General features: G+C 56.7%; 3 protein-coding genes across 6 annotated transcripts; 1 reads left to right on the forward strand and 2 right to left on the reverse strand.

The window, feature by feature from the left end:
* The first annotated feature begins 1,555 nt into the window (after positions 1 to 1,555).
* IL17B (interleukin 17B) lies at positions 1,556 to 7,386 on the forward strand. 3 transcript variants are annotated; one of them, XM_032125251.1, is made up of 4 exons: positions 1,571 to 3,577; positions 5,214 to 5,279; positions 6,175 to 6,461; positions 6,649 to 7,386. In XM_032125251.1, exons 2-4 carry the CDS (start codon positions 5,259 to 5,261, stop codon positions 6,905 to 6,907), a joined length of 567 nt encoding a protein of 188 aa, XP_031981142.1. In that variant the 5' UTR covers positions 1,571 to 3,577; positions 5,214 to 5,258; the 3' UTR covers positions 6,908 to 7,386. The 3 variants fall into 3 exon arrangements, with proteins under 3 accessions (XP_031981141.1, XP_031981142.1, XP_031981143.1); XM_032125250.1 differs by lacking the exons at positions 6,175 to 6,461; positions 6,649 to 7,386 and adding an exon at positions 5,377 to 6,165 and having other exon boundaries at positions 1,556 to 3,577; positions 4,846 to 5,279; XM_032125252.1 differs by lacking the exon at positions 5,214 to 5,279 and having other exon boundaries at positions 1,572 to 3,577.
* A 546-nt stretch (positions 7,387 to 7,932) lies between these two features.
* PCYOX1L (prenylcysteine oxidase 1 like) lies at positions 7,933 to 10,983 on the reverse strand. The gene is made up of 6 exons (XM_032125249.1): positions 10,875 to 10,983; positions 10,400 to 10,606; positions 9,789 to 9,963; positions 9,497 to 9,708; positions 9,268 to 9,408; positions 7,933 to 8,742 (listed from the first exon to the last, which is right to left on the reverse strand). Exons 1-6 carry the CDS (start codon positions 10,981 to 10,983, stop codon positions 8,084 to 8,086), a joined length of 1,503 nt encoding a protein of 500 aa, XP_031981140.1. The 3' UTR covers positions 7,933 to 8,083.
* A 2,051-nt stretch (positions 10,984 to 13,034) lies between these two features.
* GRPEL2 (GrpE like 2, mitochondrial) lies at positions 13,035 to 24,886 on the reverse strand. 2 transcript variants are annotated; one of them, XM_032125034.1, is made up of 4 exons: positions 24,771 to 24,886; positions 20,070 to 20,238; positions 18,827 to 18,908; positions 13,035 to 16,876 (listed from the first exon to the last, which is right to left on the reverse strand). In XM_032125034.1, the coding sequence occupies exons 1-4, from the start codon at positions 24,836 to 24,838 to the stop codon at positions 16,521 to 16,523; spliced, it is 675 nt and encodes a 224-aa protein (XP_031980925.1). In that variant the 5' UTR covers positions 24,839 to 24,886; the 3' UTR covers positions 13,035 to 16,520. The 2 variants fall into 2 exon arrangements, with proteins under 2 accessions (XP_031980925.1, XP_031980926.1); XM_032125035.1 differs by lacking the exon at positions 24,771 to 24,886 and adding an exon at positions 24,356 to 24,611.
* Positions 24,887 to 25,206: the final 320 nt, after the last annotated feature.

The following is a 25,206-nucleotide window of genomic DNA, read 5'->3' on the forward strand; positions in this document are numbered from 1 at the left end:
GAGCCCCAGGGCTGCTCGCAGCTTCCCAAGAGGCTGGGACGTGATAAGAGAAACCCTTCTCCTACAAGCCATCCAAACACACCAAATTTACAACCCTTTCATCTGCTGCCTGACGTCAGAGGGGGCTGCTGGAGGGCAGGAGGGCATTTCTCAGCCCATATATTATTACAGCCCCTGCCTCCCTCAGCCCTTTCAGGGGCAGGACAGTGATCAATGGGCGAGCTGGGCTGGGACAGCTCTGAAGGTGACCTTCAGGACTGGCCTGTGCTGCCCTGTAAATCCCTTCCCTCCCTGGACTGCAGCACACAGGAGCAGGGAAGGGGGACCGGGACAGGAGATCATCTGCTCTAACTTCAAACCACCAGCTCCCACCTGGCGATGATTCCCCAGGAGTTTGGAGGTCCCTGCATGTGATCCCTTGCCCAGGGACACAGAGAGAAGTTTGGCTTGAGCACAACCCTCCAGGACAGACGTCAGTGCCACCGCCCAGCTTTCCATTTACCTCCACCCTTCGCCTTGCCCTGGGAACTTGGACTCCTGCCCACAAGAAAAAGCCACCAAAGCCCTTAAAATAAGAGGCTTTCTCCTCACAGACCCAGAGGGCACTGCTGCCCTGGCAGCACGTCCCTGGGAGCATCCTCCAGCCCCCTGGCCTTGCAGGGAAGGTGGTGGGGAGGCTCCAGGCTGCTCCGTGTGTCCCACACGGGGCTGAAGGACCAGCCCTTCCCACAGCCAGGAGCTGGGATGCAGAGGGCACCCTGGCAGGACTGTCTGACCTTTGCAATCCAGCACAAAATGAAGCCACCCCTCCAAAGCACTCAGGGGTTGGTGTCCGACTGCCTTAGGCTGCAGGGGGAAAGAGAACTGAGTTGTTCGGAAAGCCAGCATTGCCCACCCATGCTCTACGCTGGTGGGCAGTGGGGCACAGCCAGGACAGGCTGAGGCCAGGAGCCCAAAGGGCTGGAAAAGGTCAGAGGGCAAGCACAGGGGTCACGGAGGGAGCAGGGTATGGGGCCAGGCAGGATGAGGGGACCCATGTCCAGATAGTGCCTCAGTGGTCCCTGCAGCCTCCCAGCCTGGAGGAGACCGTGGTTCTGTCCCCCTCTGTCCTATGGGGGCCTGAGACTGACCCGCACAGATCTCCCAGAGGGAGCAGTGCCATGCCCTCACACCAACCTCCCCCCAGTGCCACCATCGGGGACCAGACCCAGAGCACCAAGGCAGGGCGGCACCGGGGCAGCCACCGGCCCCGCAGCGGGCGCTGTGCCGGGCAGGGACGGAAGGAAGCGGCTGTTTCCAGCCCGGCGAGCGGCAGAGCAGGCTTTTTCCATCAGGTGCTCTGTCTCCAGCAGCAGGAGGCAAAAGAAAACAAAAGGCAGGAGAGGAGCGGGCCAGGAGGAACCTGCGCGTCTGGATCGTGTAAGCAGCGCCGTGCTGTAAACGCCGGGCGGGTGATGGATGTGCCGGAGGGGCCGCGCAGGATGTGCCGGACGCGCATCTTCCCCCGCCCCGCCCGCCCGGCGCTGCCGGCAGCCCTGGCCCGACGCCTCCGGTCCCCCCGGAGCCTCCCAGCCGGGGGCTGGCGGCTCGGGGTGCTGCTGGCCCCGCGGCCCCCAGCCCCAGCGGACAGCCCTGCTCGGCTCTGCCTCCCGCCGCCCAGATCTGGCTGTTATCTGCCGCGTGGGATCCAAAGGGCGTGATTTACAGCCAGCCCCGAGCATCGCCCAGCTCCCCGCCCGGGGGGGGCAGGAGGGCCGCCGGGACAGCTGGATTAGGGCTGTGTAAATAATATTGTGCAGTGATGCAGAGCCCGGGCCAGCGAGCTGCCAGCGTGGGCACCCCTCCTGCCCGCGGTACCCGGGCACCACAGCGGGGCAATGCCCCCTCCCTCCCTCGGGAAAACCCGTCCTGCCAGGATGAGGGCTTTTGGGACAATGCGGGCAGAGAAGAGGATGAGTCCTTGTCCCACAACAGCTGCTGGGAGGAGAGCACCCATCCCACTCGATGCCAGCAACAAATTCCTGGCCGCCCTGTCCAGCCGTGCCGTGTGTCTGTGTTTATGCAATGGCAGGAGCCGGCAGAATTAAGCACTTTTTGTTTTTCCCTTTTTTGAGAACGGGGAGTTTTAATTCCCACCAAACAATGTTCTTTTTCCAGCAAGCTTAAAATAAGCCTTTTTGGCTCGGGCGTCTCTGGAGCCGTTGTGCAAATAAGGATGTGAGCTCCGTGCTCTGGCTGGGCCAGCACTACCTGCCAGGGGGGTTTTGGGGGGACATGGGAGGCCCCCAGGCCTGGCCCTCCTCCCACCACGGCACAGGGCTGGCTCTGGCCAGGACAGCTCGCTGGAGCTTTCCTTTGATGAGTGGAAAATGTTGCTCACACAGAGATAGGGATGTGGCCGTGCTGGAGCCGCCTGCCAGACGCGTCTGCCTGGCCCCGGGGTGGGTGTGTGCTCAGGTGTGCTGGGGCCTCACAAACCCCATGAGGAGCCGGGTTCTGGAGCTGCCTGGTGCCCAGAGGAGTGGCCATGCCTTGCAGAGTGGCACCAACAGTGATGCTGCCCACCACTCTCTGTGGGCAGAGGGGACTGGAGACCCCACATCAGCAGCTCTCACCCTGACGGGGACATTCCTGCCTGTGGGAAAAGGCACAAAGCTGTTTTCTGCCAGCGTGGAACTGTGGCCTGGTTTCCCCGCATTCTCTTACCTGCAGCCCCCGTGGTGTGCTCTGCCACATGAGCCCTGCCCAGCACATCCCTGCTGCCAAGCACGAGCATGGCATGACTGCCCTGCATCTCTTGAGCTGGGGTGGGTTCCATGAGGGTTATCTGCCAAAGAAGCACCTGGGTTTACTCAGGCCAGGTGGAGCCAATCTTCACAGCCCCTCCTGCCCCACCTGGATCCCTGTTCCCCACCTCCAGGCCCTGCTCTCCACCCAAGTTTTCCATGGCAGTGTGGCAAAGAGGTGACAGCAGCAGAGACGAGCACGTACAAAACCTGAGGGCACCTCTCTGGGTAACCCTCTCCCAGGAGAGCTCTGGGGGGGTTTCCAGCACTCCAACCCCAGCACACCCTGCTCCCTCAGGGATGGCACTGCAGCCAGGATGGGCACACAGAGCCCTCCAGCCCTCCTGTCCCAGCCTGGAGGCAGAGCTGGCCATGACCCAGCCTCCCCATCCCAGCCCCTTCCCTTGTGCGAGGCCGGTGGGGAAAAGCCTCCCGTGCCCGCCCCCGCCTCCCCCAGCTTATCAAATTTGGCCATGTCTGAAAAGGCCTGGTTTCCTTTTCACCAAAAAAGATCAAAACTGGGTAATTGGCTGCCGGCATAGATGCCTCTGTGCCTCTCTCATGTGTAAACAGCATTGCCGAGCGCTGACACAACGCAGGCGGCCGCGGCACACGCAGGCGCCCCGGGGCTGCCACCGGCCCTTCTGGGGGTCCCACAACGGGGTGAAGTTGCTGGGTGCAGGCAGGGGTTGGCTCAGCAGCCCAGAAAATGCTGGTGGCCAAAGGCCGGGTGCTGCCGTACACCTGAAGCATGGGCAGGTGGTTGCAGGGCTCCTCTGGCAGGTCCTGAGGTGAGGAACGGGACACTGTGTGCTCAGATCTCAGCCAAGGGGACAGCAAAGCCCCCGAAATGCTGTGCTGGGGCTGTCCTTGGGGATGTTAACGAGGGTTGGGGTGGATGGGAGCAGCCAGGCTGTCCCCTGCTGCATCCCAGAGCTGGCAGGAGGAGAGGGACAGCATGAGTTGGGGGTACAGAGACCTTTACCCTATTTATGGAGTTTTCTAGAGGCCCAGTTCAGGGACTGGGAAAAGGAGGTTGAAATTTCCCACCGCCCTACAATGCCCAAGGGCCTTCAAATCCCTGGGGACGTGCAGCGAGGCGGGAGGAGGGGGAAAACAACATCCAGTGCTGCCACCGAAGGAGCAGGGCAGAGCCTGCTGCCCGGGAGCGTGGGGAACAGCGCCGGGCACCCGCCTGCGGCTGGGCTGGAGGGGAGGAGGGAGGGATGGAGGGCGGGATGGAGGGGCGGAGGGATGCAGGGAGCGATGGAGGGCGGGACGGAGGGGCGGAGGGATGCAGGGAGGGATGGAGGGCGGGATGGAGGGGCGGAGGGATGCAGGGAGCGATGGAGGGCGGGATGGAGGGGCGGAGGGATGCGGGGAGGGATGGAGGGCGGGATGGAGGGGCGGAGGGATGCGGGGAGGGATGGAGGGCGGGATGGAGGGGCGGAGGGATGCGGGGAGCGATGGAGGGCGGGATGGAGGGGCGGAGGGATGGAGGGGCGGAGGGATGCAGGGAGGGATGGAGGGGCGGAGGGATGCAGGGAGCGATGGAGAGGAAGGAGGAGGGATGCAGACGGGAAGGACGGAGAGCTGGGAGCGGTTGGGTGGCGGACAGCACCATCGCGTGGCACTTGACCGCAGGGACAGCGACAGCCCAGAGCTGGGGTGCAATCCCAGCCCCTGGCCCCCGCACGGGGAATTACAGCCAGCACCCCCGTGCCTCAGTTTCCCCCACCGCAGCACCCTGAACCCCGGTACTTGGCCCCGGGAGGCCAGAGCAGCACCCACCAGCACCCCGCAGATGCAGGGCCCAGCCCCACGGCCGGCTGTGGGCACAGCTGGTGTGTCCCCACGGCAGGAGCTGGAAGACGGCAGAAGGGGAAGGGTTTGGGGACAGACAGCCCAGGGGCGCAGGGAGTGATGGATGCCATCATCTCACTGCTGGCCAGAAGGGTCTGGGGGCTCCTGGGGACAGCAGAGCTGCCGGTGATGGTGGCACGCAGATGGCAGTGGGCCCTCAGCCCCAGGTTACCTGCTCACCTTGCTGCCAGCACAGGACACAGCCACGCCTGCTCCTCCTGGGAGCTCCTGCTCCGCCAGCCCAGCAGCCGCGTCCCTCCTGGCCGTGTCTGGGCTGTGACCATGCCGGTGACACCAGCAGAGCCCAAACCCCCTCCCCAGAGCATGTTGTTGCCAAGAGAGCCCCTCGGGGCTGCCTGGTCTGGAGGGGACCCGCCGCTGACCACAGTCGCCACCGCCAGCGGAGCCAGCGCCCAGGGCGGCGACGGGTGGCCGAGTCCCAGACCACGCTGGCCCCCTGCCCTGTCTGCTCCGAGGCTCCCTGGCACCTTGGGGACCGGACACACCTCCGGCGGGGCACAGCCAGGGGCTGGGGCTTTCCCTTTTTAGCTGCCCGGTTTGCAGGGACCGGCCACACTGCAGGACAGCAGCCGGCACCCCTCCGCGGCCATGGAGCGGGCTCCAAACCTGGTAGGTGCCTCCCCGGCGGCTCAGGGCTTGCTCCTCGTTTTCTTTCTCGAACAGAATTATTTGCACGCTTGTTTACCTGGGATTGTTTGCTTTGGAGGTGCCCTCTGTGGCCTGCCAGGGCCATCGCTGCCACGCCTGGCACGGCGAGGATGCAGCAGCCTGGGAGAGCAACGCCACGCCAGTCCGGCCGGACAGTCCGGCACCGGCCGGGGAGAACAGCCCTGGCCGAGCGGTCCCTGCCCCAGAGCACTGCACACCCACGGGCAGGGTGTGGGGCTGCCTGGGCCGCTGCAGGGACACGAATAGCAGGGAGCAGGACTACAGAAAGCAACTTTGTTCCCTGCTGGGCAGCCTGCCGGGTGGCAGCTCACGGCAGCTGGGCCCGGCGAGGCCGGAGGGAGAAGGGAAGGAAAAAGCATCTTTTCTCTCTCACCGTCCTCAGAGCACAGAGGGAGGGAGAGGAGGGTTTGGATAAAGATTCCATTCTTGACTGTCTCATCTCTGTAAGGCTCCTTTTAAACCAGAGGCTGCCCAGGTACAGCCTGAGCTGGGTCCCTCCCAGCACGCAGCTGCCTCGGGGTGGGCAGGGAGGGGACTGGGCACAGCTCGGGCAGCACAGGCAGGGGCACTTTGGGCAACACAAATTGCCAGCTGCGAGCAGGGCAAGGGGCAGCCACACACCTCAGCTCACCGTGACCATGTGCCCACCATCCCTGCAAACTGCCCTCAGGTGCTTCTCACCTGCAGGCCAGCGCTGCCTTTGGGCACTGAATGTGCCACCCCAAAGTCAGTGTGGTCCTGCCACCACCTGGTGATCCCCCAGAGGAGGGAGAGCTCCTCCTCCATGGCAGCCCTGCAGCCCGAGCAGCTGCTCACCATCCTCCTCCTTCCTCAGCTTCTCCTCTGCATCTTCACCTTTGCCATGGTCCTGGTGCCCGAAGCCAAGGACCAGAGCAAGGCAGCCAAGGGCAGGAGAAGGGGCCTGGCACGGCCACCTACGGCCACCCCTGCCCTGGCCTGGGCCCCGGACGACCCCTACAGCAGCATGGCAGAGTACGAGCACAGCATCCAGGACATGGTGCGCCAGCTGAGGAACGGCTCCGAGCCAGGGGACACCAAGTGCCAGGTGAACCTGAGGCTCTGGAGGTCCAACCGGAGGAGCCTGTCCCCCTGGGCCTACAGGTGAGCTCGGGGCAGGAACCTCTGGGACAGGCAAGGTGCCTCTGTGCCAGCACAGGGCTCCAGCACCTGGGGCTGTGGTGGCTGCTGGAGGCTGTGGCAGGATGCGATGCAGAACCCATTTCACCCCGGCCACCCACTGCCCCCATCACCACCTCTCCAGCCTTATCCTGCTTTCCCTCTCCTCCAGGATAAACCACGATGCCACACGGATCCCAGCAGACATCCCCGAGGCACGGTGCCTCTGCACTGGCTGCATCAACCCCTTCACCATGCAGGAGGACCGCACCATGGCCAGCATTCCCATCTACAGCCGGCTGCCCGTGCGCCGCCTGCTCTGCCCGGGCACGGCCGAGGCGGGGCACAGGCCCTCGGGGAAGAAGAAGTGCCACAAGAAGTACCAGATGGTGATGGAGACCATCGCTGTGGGCTGCACCTGCATCTTCTGAGGCTGCACAGATACCCCCTGCAGCTCCCCGTGGGCATCTAACCAGCTTGCTCTTGCTTCCCGAGCTTGCCCAACCCTTTGGGAGAGGTCACCTGGCTGGGCACCAGGGTGAGGGGAGCCCCTGTGCAAGAGCTCCTCAAAATTCCCCTGCAGACTCCGTCAGCCTCAGCCCCAGCAGCCACTCTGGGGACACCCAGTGCAGTGGAAGCCCCTGCAAATCACCCAGCCAGACACCCACTGCCCCGAGGCTTCAGGGCAGCTACGGGCTGGGGGAGAGGAGGAGGCAGCTGCCCATGGGCCCTCTGGCTGGGCACGATCAGGATCAGGATCAGGTCTCTTCCCTTCCCAAAGTCCCTACTTCCCTTTGTTCGCTCCATCGCTGCAACGGCTCGGGCAACACCCAGCCCTCCTGTCCTTCCCAGTCCTTCCCAGCCCTCCTGTCCTTCCCAGCCCTTCCCAGCCCTCCCATCCTTCCCAGTCCTCCCCAGCCCTCCCACAAGTTCCTCTGTGCCAGGCTGGGCAGTCCAAGGAGTGGGGAGAGCTGCTGGTGGTTTGGGCAGCTTCTGAAGTCTCAATAAAACGCATTGCTGGCCCTGGTCTGAGCTGGCCCTGCCTCGGCCCCTCACGCTGCCCCTCTGCCCTGCCCAACTTCTCCCACCGAGGCCCTTCTGCCCCCCAAACACCCCCAGAAACACAGAGCACCTGGCAGGACCTGTGATGGCCCATCCTGCATCCCTGGGGCACAGGAGCAGGGTTAGGCTCCGGGCACGGGAGAGGCCATGGGATCTCCAGCCTCACCTGTGGGTTTCCCAGAGGCAAAGCCAGGAAGGCAGGAGAGGCTGTGGTGTGACCTGGGAAGCTCAGGGGGGACCCATGTACTGCCAGTGCCAGCCAGCCTTGCTCGGGAAGCCCCCCAAGATCCCTCCCAAACACAGTGACCCTTTTTCAGGAGAAGGCACAGGCTCCTTTCCAGCAGAGCCTGGGGAAGGGGAACAGGGAAACTGAGGCACACAGCACAGACACAGCAACACTGGGCAGGAACTGTATTCCTGAAGGCCTTCAAGTCACCGGGACACAGCCTTGTCCCCCAGCCCCCCTGGCCTCCCCAAGGCAATAAATACTCCCTCCCCAGGCTACCACACACCAAAGCTCCCAGCCCACCAGCCCCACACGGATGTCACAGCTCCGTCTTCACCTTGTGCATCAAGTCCTTCTGGTCGATCTTCTCCAGGTCCTGATGCCAGCGGTTGTAGGCCAGCAGGGCCACGTTTTTGGCCGCCACCGCTATCATCTCCATGGAGCTGGCCACCCACTCCACGCCGCTGAGGTAGAAGAGGTTCTCGTGGAGCACGATGGGCGGCAGGGCCTTGGCGGCGTCGTAGCGGGGGTACGCCTGCCACTCCGTCACCTGCACCGAGTAGTAGGACCTGAAGAGGGTCTTCAGCTGGTGCTTGTCCAGCGGCTGCTGGGACAGGACGCGCCACACCGCGGCCTCCTGGGGCTGCTTGCGCCGGAACGCCGCCGAGATGTTGACGGGGCAGATGTTGTCCATGGCGTGGAAGAAGAGGTCGGGAGTGTCGGTGGTGAGGATGCTGGTGAAAGGGAACAGCTTGGGGTCGGGGAAGCCGAAGTAGGAGGAGTTGAGGTAGCCGTGCACCACGGAGGTGACGGAGGGCTGGAAGGCTCCGGGGAAGTCGGCAATGGGGGGGTCGAAGTTCTCGAAGGTGAAGTTGCTCCTGCTGGGGGGCAGCGGAGTCGTCACCACCACCATGTCGTAGAAAGCCGAGCCCTGGCCTTCAGTGCTCTCGTAGTGGACCTGATACAGGGCTCTCCCCTCTGAAAAGAGACAGGGGACAGTCAGGAGCTGCCCTGAGCCCCAGGTGGTGCTGCCCTGGCCCTCCTTTTTCCAACCTGACCTCCATGCCCTGGTTTTCCAGTACACACCAGCGCTGGACCACAGCACCTGATGCTTATGGGTGAGTTGCTGACACCTTAGGGTGGCAGAAAGACTTCATTAAGACTCTGGGAAAATGTTTCCAGAGACGTCCAGCCTAGTGGGGGCACAGAGGGTTGGGGGAACACAGCCCACCCCCCAGGCCCCAGATATTCTTCTGCTGCGCTGGATGGGGGAGCAAGCCTGCAATAAGGATGGTGCCACAGGAGGACCTGAGGGACCTCAAGAGGGAGACCTCAGGTACTGGAGGGTCCCAGTGGATCAGAAAATTCCCAGGAGGACGTTCCCAGGCCCTCTCCCAAGTGCCTTACCAGGACCAGGATGCTCTCCAGCCCCAGCACCCCCACGCTGCCACCATCAACCTCCCACCCTGGTGCACCCAGACCCACAGCCGTGCCCAGGCTCACCCGAGCTGTGCAGGGAGATGCCTGTCACCCTGGCTGAGATGACATTGGCCTTGGTCAGCTTCAGCAGACCTGAACACACCAGCTTGTTCCCTCCTTCCACCGCCCAGGTGCTGCCCTGGGCTCCCGCCAGCGACATGGCTCCTGCAGAGAGGAAGAGGAGGGTGGCTCCACAGCCTGCCCGCAGAGGGGACACTGAGGAGTGTCACACAGCAAGGAGAGGTGGCTTCACCTGCGAAGGCGGGCACCAGCACGGACTGGCCGTAGCTGGAGCGCAGGACGGCGGCGATGACATCGTCCACAAAGCGCTGGGTGACACCCACCTCCAGCAGGGACTCGGCCACCGAGCGCTGGGTCATGTTCACAAAGGCCTCACCGCCGAGCGAGCGCAGCAGCTCCTCCAGGCTGGAGAAGGCGTAGCCGTGTGCCTGGTACTTGTAGATCCTGGAGAGGATGGGAGCAGGGGGCACCCGGTGACGCCCCGGTGCCAGGGAAAACCCCCCCAGCCATGCGGGCTCTCCTACCTCATGAACTTCTCCATCACCTCCTCCACCCACATCTGCAGGCGCAGGAAGCTGATGCCGTAGTGCCACCAGAGCCGGAAGAGGTTGAGCAGGTACCAGTCGGTCTCCTCCAGGACGAAGTGCTCGCCGCTGAAGATGGCGCTTTTCCCGGCCACCTCGCGCCGGTGCTTGAGGCCTGGCGGGAGCAGAGGGAGCGTGTGGCTGGCCCTCCCTGGGGCTGCCCGGCTCCTGGGAAAGGCCAGCGCTGGACACATCCCAGCAGGGACATGGGCGAAGATGCTCTTGGAGGAGCATCAGGAATGAGAGACCCCAAGGCATGGGATCCCAGCCAGATCATGTTGGGGCACCGCATGGAGCTGCTGCTGCCTACTGGGACAGACTGGTGGGAGTTTGTGAAGAACCTCCCAGCACTAAGTCCACCCCATCCCTTTCTCTTTCCAGAGCACAGCAGGGCAGGGGTGCATGGACAGCAAGGGGATCACCGCATGCCTGGGGTGCCAAGGGGGGCTGGCAGAAACCCTCCCCACTGCCCCAAGCACAGAGCCCGGGGGTGTCCCAGCCCCCCAGCTCAGCGAGGGATGCCGTGCAAGCGCTGGGACGCCCACGCTCACCCAGGATCTTGACGAAGTCCTGCATGTGGAGGCTGAGGGCGTGGATGGAGGCTCCCCGGCTCTCATACTGCTGCTTGTTGACGGTGACGGTGGCCAGGCGCCCGCCCACGCCCGCCGCCTCGTACACGTCCAGCTGCACCTGCGGCCCGAAGTGCTGCTGCAAGAAGTACGCGGCGGCCGAGCCCCCCAGCCCGGCGCCCACCACGGCTGCGGGCGAGAGCGGCGAGAGGCCGGGTCAGCGGGGCCACGGGGGTCCCGCCGCTCCCCCAGCCGCGGTGGGGAAGCATCCCCGCGAAGGCGGGGATGCGCTGGGATGCGCGGGGATGGGGATGCAGCGGCGCGGAGCCCCTCGGCCGCGCAGAGGTGCGGAACGCTCTGCGCCGGCCCCGGCGGGGCAGGGAGGCGGCCCGGTGCTGCCGACGCCCACCGCGGGCACCCGGCTGCCCAGCCCAGCCCAGCCCGTTCCCCCGCGTACCGATGGAGCGCGGCGCGGCGCGGGCGGCGGGCGCGGCCGGGAGCGCGGCCAGGAGCGCGGCCAGGGCCGGCAGCAGCGGCAGCGGCAGCGCGGCGGGCGGCGGGGCCATGGCGCGGAGAGCGGGGCCGGCAGCGCCCGCCCCGGCCCGCCCCTCCCGCAGGCTCGGCCCCCGCGCCCCCCGCGCCCGCCCCGCCCCGAGCCCGGCACGGGCGGGGGAGGCGGCGCCGGGCCCGGGCAGCGCGGCCCCGCAGGGTCGGGGTGCCGGAGCCCCCGGCGGGGAGCGGCGCTGAGGGGACGCGGGGGACTCTGGCATCCTGCGAACAGCCGCGGCGAGCATCTCCCTGCCCTCCGCTCCTCACACGCGGCCCACAGCCAGGCCCCGAGCCGGGAACTGCCCCGGCAGCACCGCGCTCCCGCTGGTGCTGCCAGGGCACGCTTTCCATGTGCTCCGTGCGCACACGGGTGATGCTCACAGAGCTCGGTCCCCGGCTGAGCGGAGCAGGCTGGGTCCTGCCTGCCTCATGCAGCAGCACGGGCTTTTCAAGCTTTCCCTCGGACTTTCTGCCCTGGGCAAAACGAGGTGCCTGACAGCGAGCAGTTTGTGCCAAGGGCATCCCACGGGAGCCCGCTGCTACTCGGATTACAAAGGAGAGCAAAGGCTGAGCAAAAACTCTCGAACAGGTTGGACATGTAATTACAGACCCAGAGCCTGCTCCAGCCCAGGGCTGGCTCCTTACCAAGGGGCAGAATTTTGTTTGAGAACGCATCCACTTGAACTTTATCTCCGGGAAACACAACACGAGCACAGGCCCCTTCCTTTCTCCAGCCAGGAGCCACTTCAGCCTTCCTGCATGGGGAGCACGTACAACCCTGAACCTCAAGTGGGAATATTTGGGGTGGGCACAGACAAAAATTACCTTTGCTCAGCTCGCCCTCACAATGGGCAGATCCCACTGGGATGGGGAGATGACGATCCCAAGCAGCTTAAAACACAGCACACAAATATCTTTGCAGCACGTCTCGGGTTTTAACAAGCTCTCACTTAACCAGCCTCATTTCCCCAAGGGCTGTGGGCGACAAGGAATCTGCTGTGCACACAGCAGGGCTCCCAGGCAGGTCAGCACTGCTCCCAGTCCCCTCCCTGCTTGCAGGAGTTCTGGAATATCCTGCCATAAGCAAAATGCTCTGCCCCAAGCCCCAAGGCTTTTCTGCAGATGGTGGTTTGAGAACTCCCAACTCTCATTGTTGCTGCAGAGGAAAACCAGCAGCCCCAGAAATTGCCTAATGCAGCAGCAGGATTTCCTGGCGTGGTTACACCAAGAAATGCCCGTGCATTTTAGCAGGATGAGGAAAAGCCCCCACAATGGGACATCACCCCAGCACCATAGCTGGCTTTGCTGGCAGATCTTTAGCACGGAAATACGGATCTCACCCCATAAAGGCTATCTGTAAATGGTCTTTTGAAAAAGCTTTTTATTGCAGGGAGAAGCGCCCAGGGGCATCCAGAGCTCTGGGAGAACAAGGCCCACCCACAAGGCACCAACTGGCACGGCGAGGGCAGGAATGGAGGCCCAGCTATTTTTGCAGAGAATGAAATCTGTTACAAACACACCCTTACAGAGAAAGCCTCGTCTTTTCTCTGACAAATCCCTGAAATCACAGCCTGCCTGTGGGTACCACGGGTGTGAATGCAGCCCGTAAATGAAGCCACCGTTAACTGCACTGCTGCACAATTCGCTGGCTGCAGCACAGCACACGCAGGGGCAAACGGGCAGCAAAGCCAAGCAAAAATAAACTCAGATATCCAGATTTCAGCTGATGGCAGAGCTCTGCTGAAGCAACACCACCAGAGGCTGGCAGAAAACATTTCTCTATGCAGTCATCCAGGAACAGACACAGCAGAAGGTGTGGAAATACCATGGACTGACACACCTGGGTGGGTTGTCAGGGCAGGAATCCTCGGCAGCAACTCTGTGTGTGTGCATTTCTGGGAGTCCTCCTAAAGCACCATCAATAAAATGTTCAGCCAAGTGCTGCTCTGGTCCTTTTCACAGACAGTGGGATCAGGAATAGCAAGAAACCTTCCAGTGTGCAGTCCCAGCTGGCTGGAGTCGGAATGAGCAGCAGTTTGGGGCAGGGAAAAAAGGCAAGAGAAGTCACTGCAATTCTTCTGTTTTATTAGCAAATGGGCAGTATCTGGACATCTAAAGGAAATCAGCCCTTTCCAACATCCACTCAAATGTCGTTGTCAATTCCTTGCGCTGCTCCCACACATCTCTGTCTTTTGTACAGCCAGAACCTTTGGGTAAACAAAGAGCACAGAAACACACAAAAAATACAATATATATGCATCTTCCCCCCACCTAAATGGCCTTCGATTTTTGGAGATTAGCAACACTTTGTTCGTTTGACTTTGCAAGAAATATCAAAACATCTCGAGTTTTAAAATAAAAAAATACTACACTATTCACAATATAAAACTTAAATACTTTTTTTTTTTAATTAAGGGGCTGCTAAGAGCTGTTGAGTGATCACAGCTCTTCCAACAGAAACTCTGCTGCTGAAGCACTGAGAAGTTAAGGTTCACAAAGCAACATTCATCTCATTCTGCACTGCTCCTGGTCAGAGTTCAGCTCTTGCCATGCTCATGACAGTGCCACTGGAGACTTGTCCAGGTGTGGAAATAACTAAAAGGTACATGAGGTCCTCTCTTCTGCTATTCCTGCCCTGCTAATGTATTCCTGTGTTTTATTAAACAGTCATTGGATAAAGTGACCATGGGTCAGTCCCTCCCTGCAAGAGTTACACAAACAGGGCAGAAAAGGTAGTGAGAACCAAGGAGAAATTCAATCCACCCTTCCACAATCTCATCCAGGACAAAAGACATCATTAAATGTGCTTGAAAGGCAAGAGAATCAAATTTTGCCTGGGGAATCTGGATTCTGTGATGGAATCCAGGTTTGGTTATTTCATTTTCACTTCACCTTTCAAAGGAAGCAGAAACTGGGACAAACAACAGCTACAGGATTTATCTCTTTGGTAACATCTGTGAAAGAGTCTCTCAGCACTGGGTCCATTTCACATGAATGATAAAACCTGATAGGATCCTGCAGAAGTTTCGTAGGTTTGACTGGGAAAAGAACTTGCCCCAAATTAAACAGGGCCTCTGTGAGGGTGGGAAAGACTGCACAGGAACTGGATCCCTCAGATCCTTGCTGCAGCCACACTGCAGTGCCTCAGTGAACGCAGCTCCCAGACAGACAAGCTGAATAAACCATCTCTCAGTACAGACAGAAGGTCGGGAGTGCATTTTAGGGTATTTCCTTAAGGCAGAAGTGGGTGACTGCTGGCTGAGGACACGGGCAGAGTTGGCAAACCCAAGCTGGACTGAGTGGCTGTAACATTTTTTTGCCAGTCCAGTGGCTCCATGGGTGAGTTTAAAGAGGGTTTGGATCCCATCGCTCCTGGTCACACCCAGCTGCAGCCTCTCTGTGACACAGAACTGTCTGTTGTGTAAAATCCTGCGCTTCTGTTCGGTTCCTTACAATTAACGTTTCACTTTCAGAGTTGGTTTCCAGCTCTCCCCTCACACTGCAAGACTCAGCTGATACAGCAGGGGCTGAAGAGGCAGCAGAGACCCCACTGTTCCTTCCAGCTGAGGACATGGGTTCCTCACCTTTGAGGAAGAACAGCAAGATTTGTAGCACCGCATTTCATATTTTACCCATTCTTCTCTGGAGGAACAGCGTACCCTGGTGACCTGCTCAGCAGAACAATAGGAAGTCCTGTTTATCTCTGAAACTTCCAAAACCATGATAATAATACAAGAGCACGGAACAAGAGGTCTGTCCATGAGCTAAAGCTGCCAGAAGCGCTGTTTCAGGGCTGAAATCTCCAGTACCCCCCTCAGAACCAGAAACCCACACTCCAGAAAGGATCCACTACAGACTCACACCACAGCTGCCACTAAAAAAGGTTGCATGGGGCAGGTGAGAAAGGTGCAGATTCCCTAAATTTCTGGGATGACAACCCACTGACTGCACACAGTCTCCCCAGGTGAAAGACTGTCAGTATTAAAGGCTGTGGTAATCTTGAAGTCCACCACAAAAGGGTTTTTCAGCTGAAGCCTGCAAAGGAATGGGAGAAGAATAAATTTTCTACCAAACCATCGATGGCATCCACTCCAAGTAAAGCGTTTTTGGAAGTGCATTTGTCAGGTTATGGATCCAATTCCAGAAAGTAAAAAAGGAAAGGATGAACAAATCAGTTAGAAACAACCTGAAAAACAACCATTCCTGGTTTTGTGGCTTGTCTGTTCTTCTGTCATTTGACTGCTTGCTGCTCTGCAAAGGGTTAAATTCTGATCCTCCTCAGTGACTGCATCCTTTCAGCTGAGACAAATGAACTCCCAGGCAATAGGGCCAGTAGGAAATACATATGTGCTGTGACAACAACATGCCTCCAAGCAGGAGGACAGCTCGAGGTCAGCTTTCACTTCCTCAGCCTTCTGCTTCTCTTGCTTTCTTCTCACTGCTGCTAAAATTGGTTCAAGGGCACTTGAGACTTTGGAGCAGAGAAGATTTTTCTCGTTGCATCAAAACCCAAAAGGTTTCATATTTGCTAGGACCATTGAAAGTAGGATCAGAATGTGGACTGGAAGTTGGTGTAATCTGAGGATCTCTACAGGAGAGCTGAGAAAATAGAACAGTCCAGATTTCCTGCTTAAGGGCACAGCTCCATTTTGCCAGCAGCTGCAACAAAGAGCACACAGTTTATCATGCTTGAAAGCTGCACAAATACCCACCAGGGAAGAGAAATTACTCTCCTCTAAAATATACATTTGGGTTGGAGATTAAGACATGTGAGGACAGTTTTCTGGCTCCACCACAAATCACCGTTCCCTGTTTTACCTTTGGGAACAAAGAGTCAAGCTGGAATTTTACCTGGAGAAGGAATATTAGTCTGACCTAACAACTGAATTCTTTTTAAACCCTCATCTCTATTCAACTCTAGTACGACAGAGATTCCATGAATTCCAGATTGCTGTCCTGAAGCAACATAAGAAAAAGCTGCCCCTAAATGTCATTTCAAGTGATCATCTTCACCCCATCCGAGGGGTCTGGGGACAAGGGAAGACATCAAATCCAGGTGACAATAATACTCATCCCTCTGGACTTTTTCCAGTGCTTTGCACGGGAAAAGCCTCACCACATCCCTGTGAGGTAGGTCAGTATTATTACAGTCCCTTAATACAGCTGTGGAAAGTGAGGCAGAGAAGCTCCTCTCCTGAAGGCCACTGCAGGAGTCTCCCTCAGAGATGGAACAAGGAGACAAGAAGAGAATTTCCCTTTCTCTCCCTATCTCCCCTCTTCCCCATACATACCTTCATGGAGAAATAAGCAGAGAAAGGGGCTACAGTGCCACAAATTTCTGACAAACAGCAGGACTCCTACAACTACTCCACGGACTCCAGACAGGATTATTAAACACACAAGTACCTCAGAACGAACGGCGACACCGCCGCGCGCACGACCCCGAAGCCATCACACGATACAAACCCAGCTCAATAAATAAGTAAATACATGCAGCTGCAGCTGGGACTGTCCCCAGCTCAGGAAGGTCCCAGGTGGAGCAGGTGAAGCCACGTCACTCCTGCGCCTCCACGGCGACACCGACCAGCGCGTGCCTGATGGTGCGGCCGTGCAGTTTGTAGCCGTCCTGAGTGACCAGCGCCACCGTGCCCGGCTGCATGCCCTCGGCTGGCACGTGGCAGATGATCTCGTGGTCGTAGGGGTCGTACCTGCCACCCACAGGGTTCATCTTCTGCAGGCCATGCTTGGCAAAGACGCTCTGCAGCTTGGCCTCGATGAGAGAGAGGCCCTCGTAGATCTTCTTCAGGGTCGGGTTGGGATCGCTGGGCTCTGCCTGGCCCGCGGCGCTCTCGGCTGTCTTCTCCAGGATGTCTGCTACCTCCACCAGGTCCCTGCAGAAACTCTGGATCCCTGAAGGAAGGAAGTGAAGGACAGTTTACAGAACATCCAGAGCTCCAGTAGCGAGGACAGACACAAAGTCACAGCGGTTTGAAGGCACCTTTAAAGCTGCTCATTGATTTGAACTTAATTTAGCGAGACCAGGTGGTGTCTCCTGGTTCCTGGAACCAAAGCTTCAGCACTAGGAGTCATCTAAAGACTCCCCAAATGAAGGAATATGCAGGAAATGCACATCTTTACCACGAACATTTATATTTTTGGTCTTCCTGACAGAGCAGAGCATTAATGTGTCGCTCCAAACAGATTTTTGCAACTTGGATTTGTCATTCAGGACTCTGCTCCACACCCCCTGCTCCAGTCCCACTGACATAATTTTGTCGTAGGAATGCCATTCCACAGGGAACAAACACAATGGGGGGAAGCAAAAACAATGCATGGCTATTCAAAAGTACAAAATCCCCAATTTATTCATAGCTTAAAAGCACTGTGGAGGGACTGGACCAAAATGGGGCTTGGGTTGGTCATGAACAGCCAGGCAGTTTTTGTCATTAGAAAAACGGGGTTAGATTGGCTGCATTTCCACAAGTGGTTTCTTGCACAGTGCAGAAATTCCAGGAAAAGCAGCGTCCCTCAGTTACACAAATATCATAACTCCCTGACTGGAATGACACATCAGGGAAACAGAGAAAATGAGGCAATAGTCAGGTGCTGTCTCCAGCTTTACATGTGAACAGGCACAGAACAAAGGAAGAGGAAGGAGATGCAACAAAGGAACAGACAGAAACCCAGCAATTACCACTCATTTCACGGAATCAGAGTCATTTAGGCTGCTCAAGACCTTTAAGATCATCAAGGCAGCACTGCCAAGGCCACCAATAAACCGTGTCACAGAGTCTTTTAAACATCTCCAGGGATGGTGACCCCACCTCTTCCCTGGGCAGCCTGTGCCAGTGCTTGGCAACACTCTCAGTGAAGCCATTTCTCCTAAAAGCCAATCTAAACCTCCCCTGGCACAACTTGAGGCTGTTTCCTCTTGTCTTACCCCTCATTAATCGGGAAAAGAGACCAACCCCACCTTGCTACAGCCTCCTTTCAGATCTTCCTCTTATCTACAGATCTCACTCTGTAAGCAATTTCTAATAAAGAGCTTATTTTTTCTTCATGTGTGAGGCATGCTACCTATAAAATCCAAAGAGCTCAAAAAACCCCTCTCAAAATCAATCATCCCGTTGTTGATGATGCCCAAACTCAGCAGCCATTTTATAGCACCACAGGTGGAAGGTAAGCAAATACAGCAGCTCTAATTTCAAGGCTGCTAGAATTAACTGACAACAAACCTCTTGAGATTCATGCAGTATGGAGAAAAAACAGTTTTTCATTCTCAGAGATGGTTCTGGCACAGTGCAGTGCCTGAACAGCAGTTTCTTCCCCCTTCACCTGCTTCTGCTGCCAAAGCTACAAATCCAGCTCGTTTCACTGGTGCTAAAATATTTCTTTTAGAAGTTTTAAACATCTAATCTAGAGATTGACAACTACTGCCCCAGGCAGCATCTACCTCCAATGAACTGGAGCAGAAGAGGCTGTTAATATAGTAAAGGAGATCACAAGCTGATGACACAGCTGAGTATAAAATACACCCTGCCAGAGCCAACCCTCAGCACACAGCAGCACCTGGATTTTCAACCAAGTCAGCAGAACTAAACTCAGCTGCACTGGGACTATTTAAAAAAGAAAAAAATAGTCACAATTCTGGGATTCTGTGGGTAAACCTGATAGGACAGGACACAGCTGGATATGGAGAAAAAATAGTGATTAAGCCCAGATATCAAGAGTCCAGGCCAAACATCCCACCAAGCTTTACAATGAATGAGGGAGGGCAGCTCAGGGGGACAGAAAAGCTGCTGATCAGCATTTCTGCTCAGACAGGCAGGCCAGTGCAGCAAACACAGCTCTTCTGCTCACCAAAGAGTTTGGCATCTTCCACAAACTTCTGTGTTCTCCTCCGGACATTCTCGGAATCTGCCAAAGCTTTCCGGTATCGCTCCTGCAACCACAGAGAAGACACTTCAAACCAGGAGGCAAAACCCCTTTCCTGGCACTGGAAACCCCTCAGAAACACTTTAAAAAGAGAAGATTGTGCTGGGCTCCTGCATTTTCATACAAATGAAAAGTCCTTCTCCTACTGGATTAACCAAAAACTGCAACTCCCTCAGAAGGGCAGAAGTCAAGGCCAGAAATATTCTGGGCACTGAATGACTGAATTCAGCTAAACACTGACTGCCAGGCTGCTGCTGAGAGCCTCCCTTCTCCAGCAGGCAGCTCTGTGAGCAGCTGATTTCTCACTCAGTGCAGGATTCTCAGGGTGATTATCCCCAGAACAGTGGGATTTAATCCCCTCCTCAGTCATGTGAGCTCTTCAATATAGAACCTGATTGCCACCACACACTGGCACTTAAAAGGACTTCCCTTCTTGGATAATCTGGATCCAGTGTGACATAAAGATATTAAGGACTGTCCAAAGGAGGGGCACGAGAATGGAGGGGCCATGGAGGAGCAGCTGAGGGCACTGGGATTGTTTGGTTGGAGGAGACTGAGGGGAGACTCCTCGGGGTCTGCAGCTCCTCCCGAGGGCAGCTCCAATCTCTGCTCTCTGGGACAGGGACAGCACCCAGGGAATGGCTGGAGCTGGGTCAGGGAGGTTTAGGCTGGAGATCAGGAAAGGCTCTTCCCCCAGAGGGTGCTGGGCACTGCCCAGGCTCCCCAGGGAATGGGCACGGCCCCGAGGCTGCCAGAGCTCCAGGAGAGTTTGGACAGCGCTGCCAGGGATGCCCAGGCTGGGGTTGTTGGGGGGTCTGGGCAGGACCAGGAGCTGCAGTGGATGATCCCTGTGGGAACTCAGGATATTTCATGATTTCATGCCAATATGTGATGCTAATCAGCACGAAGCTACTACCACAAGGCTGTGAAAGAAGTGACCAGCTCCAACACCCAGCTTTTCCTGCCAGGATCATACCATCAGTGCCCTGCTGACAGATGGTGTTTTTGGGGAAGGCAGGGTGGAATTTCACCCTCTCACCCTCAGGGCACAGCTGCTCTGGAGCTATGTGTGTGTCACAGCATTTAGGGAAAAATCCAGGGCCGAAAGACAGACCAAGGCAAGGGGACTGAAGCAAAGGCACCCTCCTGATGCCACCAGCACACTCACAGTTAAATCTCGGACTTGCTCCTCCAATTTTATGGCTTTGTGCTCCAAGGCACAGTCAGAGAGGGAGTGCTTGGGCTCGTCACTGGGATCGTCTGGGCCACACTCGTCTCCTGTACTTCTCTGCTGAGCTGCAGTGCTGAAAGCACAGGGGGACCCTCTGAAATACAAACTAAAAGAAAGAAAGAAACAAAATAATAAAGAAACAAAGTTGAGTAACTTCAGGGTCAACAAGAATTCAAGATTAGTGTCGTTATTAAAAGCAGGCTCTCTTAAAAAAAGTACACAGGATTCTAAACACAATTTTAGCTCTTTCCAGAAAATACAGACAATCAGCACAGAAACACAAAGAGGTGTTTTAAAACTCTTTATTTTAGACTAACGTGGCACACAGGGGCTTTACACCACTTCTTTGGCATACCTTGAGAAGAGTCAGATTTTCACAGAAACACAGAATAACTGAGGTTGGGAAACACCTTCAAGACCATCAAATCCAACCTGTGACCAATCCCCACCTTGTCCCCCAGCCCAGAGCCCTGAGTGCCAGATCCAGTCATTCCTTGGACACTTCCACCACCTCCCTGGTCTTTTCCAACCTAAACAATTCAGTGATTCCCTGATTGTTTCACTCTCCTACTACACCTCCCTCTCACACCTTACACCAGGAAGAATCTGCAGAACAAAACACAATTTACTTCCAAACCGGCTCCATACAGGAAATATTGCAGTACACACCTAACAAGGAAAGGTGTATTCTCCTTTTTTGGGAACACCTGGGCTCTTCCTCTGAGCAAAGCTTTCACCACCCCCTTCCTGCAATGTTTTCTATCCCCCCTCTGCAATGTTTTCCATATACTAAGTGCACATCTACCCAGTGAGAGGCAGCACAGTCCAGAAATCCCTGTGCTGGCACCAACTCCACTCCTGTGTTTATACAGAACAATTCCACACTGCACAGAGACTTTAATTTAGACCCCAGAATCGATTCAGCTGAGTTCACATTACCAGGCCTGAACCATTCTTACTCTTTAGCAAGGCTGCATTGCTCAGGCTCAATGTCACAGACGTGCACAGAGGTTGTTCTGGGGTCCATCATGAGGCCTCAGTGCTCTTCAGCAGTTTTGCCCCCTTTATTCCAGTACTGGAGTTGAGCGGAATTCAATTTCAAGGAGTTAAACCAGCTGAAAAAGCACCCTATAAAACAAGAGGACTTTTCTCTCTGTGTCCCTGAACGGGTTTGCTGACAGATCAGATCAGTGCAAGTGCCAGTACCAAAGAGAAGCCAAAAATGCGAGATGTGGGGCAGGGAGGAGGTGTCCCTGAAGTGGTTCAGACTGGCTCAACCCTCAAAGCCCAGCTCAAGAGATCTGTGTCTGCCCAAAGACCACCAGGCATCTCCTCCCACCCCGTGTTTAGCAGCCCAGATGTTCCCTCATTTAAATCCCTAATACCAGATTGCTAAATGTCCCACAGCACTAATGACAAACCTCCTTTCCCCACCTGAGGACATTTGCATCTGCAGTTTTTATTAAGTGGGTACTTAAATCATCACCTGCATGTCAAACCATTCCTTTTCAACAAATTATATATGCCAAATAATACAAATCTGAAAGTGCTTTTTCTACCTACACTTGCTCTAGAATAGGATGTTCCTCAGGCTAATCTTTAAAGAACCATCTGGGTTCCAGGAATGCCAACACAGGGGGAAAAAACCTCTGCATTTTATCCCTGGCTGCTGTTTGGGGCACAAGACCCCATCTTGAATGACTTTTAACATTCCTGTCACATTCATTTTATTATTTATTAAAAGTGCTGATTAGCAGCACTTTTTCAAAGTTAGAGAAAGTAGATTAAACTGGAGAGGAGGACAGAGCAGGACCCCTCCACCAAGCCTTCAAAAATCAATCTGTGAGGCTTTCTTTCCACTTAAAAATATCCATGGCAATCACCAGCTACAAGCTTTGTCCTTTATCATCTCACATTTCATTTCCAAGAGCTGCAGGGATGGAAATCAGCCACGTTACAGACACACCAAAGAACCCGAAACACAGCTGAGAAATCTCTGGGCCCCTCAGAGATGAAACTCTATTTAAAAATAGGCTGTGCAGCTCAGTTAACTCCTCTGCACCCAAGAAGCCAAAGTTGGTGAGGTATTTTCCCCTGCCAGTGGTTACAGTGCAGGGATGGGTGTGTTTTGCGTGGGAGAGGGGCAAGGAGGAGCCGGTCCCAGTTGCAGGGAGCTGCCTACGTGGAGCAGGGAGCTGCCTGCATGGAGTTCTCTCTGCAGCCCGTGAACCCAAACCCCAGAGCGCTCCCCCGTGCAGGGACATGCCCTGGGTGCCACGTGCAGCCTGGAAAAGTTGTGGCCAAGAAATCGGAACCGCAGCCTGACTCCACAGGGAATTCTTCAGGTCTGTCATGCAGGGTTGAAAATGCCGCTCAATTTGCTCCTTCCTGCAGGATGAAAGTGCCCTGCAAGTGGCAGGAGCTATTTACAGGCTGTCCCACTGACTGGGCTCCATCTTCTAAACACTGGCTTGATCACAGCTGCCCTAAAAATAGGCATGGATCCCACGGGAGGAAGCTGACACATCCTGAAGTGACAGACACGTGGAAGTCGCTGGGTGTGTGAAAGGGGTTACACGAGTTGGTGTTACAGAAAGATTTACAAAGTGATGTCACAGAAAGCCAAAGAGATAAGAAATAGCAGAGAAGTTGATTGCAGCCATATGGCTCAAGCCAATTGGCCTTCAAGATTAATATTTCAATGATGAGAACGGGTCTCTGGTCAGGGATACAACGCTATCACCTCTTTCTGGAGCGCCCGACCATCCCAAAGTGACCATCAGCTCTCTCTAACCCAAGGGTCCTTCCCCACCTCTCCTGGAACACTCCCTCTGACCATCCCAAAGTGACCATCAGCTCTCTCTAACCCAAGGATCCTTCCCCACCTCTCCTGGAACACTCCCTCTGACCATCCCAAAGTGACCATCAGCTCTCTCTAACCCAAGAGTCCTTCCCCACCTCTCCTGGAACACTCCCTCCTCCTCCCAAATCAGCATGACAAAGCACTCGAGTGCTGAGGCACACAGAAACATCTGCCCTGGTTTCAGCTCTGATGAGCCTGCTTTGGAAGGAAATCTAATTACTCCCAATTCCTTCGTGCTGTTTCATCAGGGAGTGACTCCAGAGATAATGCAGTGGAAAGAGGGGATTGTCCTGCTCTGCTCTGCACTGGGGTGGCCTCACCTCGAGTACTGGGGGCAGTTTTGGCTGCCACAATGTAAGAAAAACCTGAAGGAGGGACAAAGAAGGGACACAAAGACGGTGAAAGATGCGGGGGGGCCATGCCAGGGTTCCAGGAGCATTTGGACAACACTCTCAGGCACAGGGCGGGATTTCTGGGGTGTTCTGTTCCGGGACAGGAGCTGGATTGATGATCCCTGTGGGTCCCTTTGCAGCTCAGGATATTCTGTGATCTCTTAACACCATGAGGATTCCTCCTCAATGAAGCTGGAGAACAGGACTGTGCACTGCACCTCCACACAGGATGGCTGCAAATTGGGCAGGGGGCTCCCAGATTAAGCCAGTCCAGGGTATGGAATCCCTGGGATGGGAGCCTGGACCCCACCAGCCCTGCCTTGCTCATGGAGCTGTTCCCATTGATGGTGACCCAGGCTGAAAATTTGTGTACAGTGAAGAGTTCCACACCAACAGCAGGTCCTGCTGATCCTTCAAGATGGAAACCTGCTCAGCTCCATCACTCACCTACTTCACAGTCGTTGCACCTTTTTTTAGAGGGGCAAAGCAGTCTTCATGCATATAAGAGGGAGAATTTCCTGACATGCATCTTTACACTTAGTCCCAAACACAGCTCCCTCTATTACGTGCTGCAGATTTATTATATTACATTTAAAGAGTCTTTCGGTGGTGTTTCTCATCTAGACAAAAAAAATAATTACCATGCATTTTGGCTTTTTTTCTTTTTACCTGTCCATACTTCACTCAAGTAACCAAAGCATCTTTATGGATTTCTCTTTTCTAAGGCATATTCCGTGATGTAAAAAAGCATGAGTGGACACTGTTTTTCTGTCTAAATATTGACACAATTAAGTGGATTCTCTTCCTGCGACCACCCAAAACACGCTGATAGCACATGTGCTGCCTCACCACCAAAAACAAAACCCGAGGAGCGCATTAAACCCGTAATTAATGAATAAATGGTTCAGCCGGCCGAGACACAAGAACCCACCCACAGCGGCAGGAAACCACCTCCCAACGTGACTTACCGAGCGCGGAAACGCTTTGCCTTAATAATGAACATAATTTAAGCCCCACAAAAAAATCACTTTTCCGGCAAAAGAGCTTGGTTATCGGGGGTTATTTCTGCTCCAGGGCGTTTTGAGGAGCGGAGAACGGCAGCGTGGCGTTTTGGGGGGTGAGATGGGCACCGGCGGGGGATGATGGGCACCGGCAGGGTGCGGGTCGGGGTCTGGCTGCGGGTTCGGCTCGGGCTCCAGATCCGCATCAGGGTCGTGCTTGGGGTCCGGGTCTAGATCCGCTCCCGCCGCCGGCGCGGCGCCCGCCCGGGCCCGGCCCCGCGGCGCTGCCACGTCTGTCCCCGACCCCCCCGCGGCTCCGGGCCACCCCTGTCCCCCCGTACCGTGCCGTGCCGTGCCATCCCACCCAGCCCGCCCCACGTACCTGCCTGTGCCAGCCTTGCCGCCGGCGGGCAGCAGGGCCCCGAGGCGCCTCAGGGAGCGGGCGGCCATGGCCCCGCACGGCGCCGGCCGGGAGCGGCGGAGGAGGCGGCGGCGGCGATGCGCCCGCGTCACCGCGGAACTACAGCTCCCACACGGCCCTGCGGAGCGGCGGGCGGGGCCGCGCTGAGGGGCGAGGGGATGAGGGGGATGAGGGGATGCTCCGCCCGCCGCCGCACACGCGGCTCCGGGACCCCGGAACTCGGCTCCGGCCGCAAGGGGCCGGGACCCCGGGTTTGGCTCCGGCCACGTCTCCTGTCCCCCGAGATTCCGACCTGGACACACGGCACCGCCCCCGGGACTATGACCGGACACGGCCCCGGTTCCCTGGAGCTCGGGCCCGGACACGGCTCCAGTGTCCCAGGGATCGGGCCTGGACA

This window comes from Corvus moneduloides, chromosome 15 (assembly GCF_009650955.1).
Source record: "Corvus moneduloides isolate bCorMon1 chromosome 15, bCorMon1.pri, whole genome shotgun sequence".
NCBI classification, from domain to species: Eukaryota; Metazoa; Chordata; class Aves; order Passeriformes; family Corvidae; genus Corvus; species Corvus moneduloides.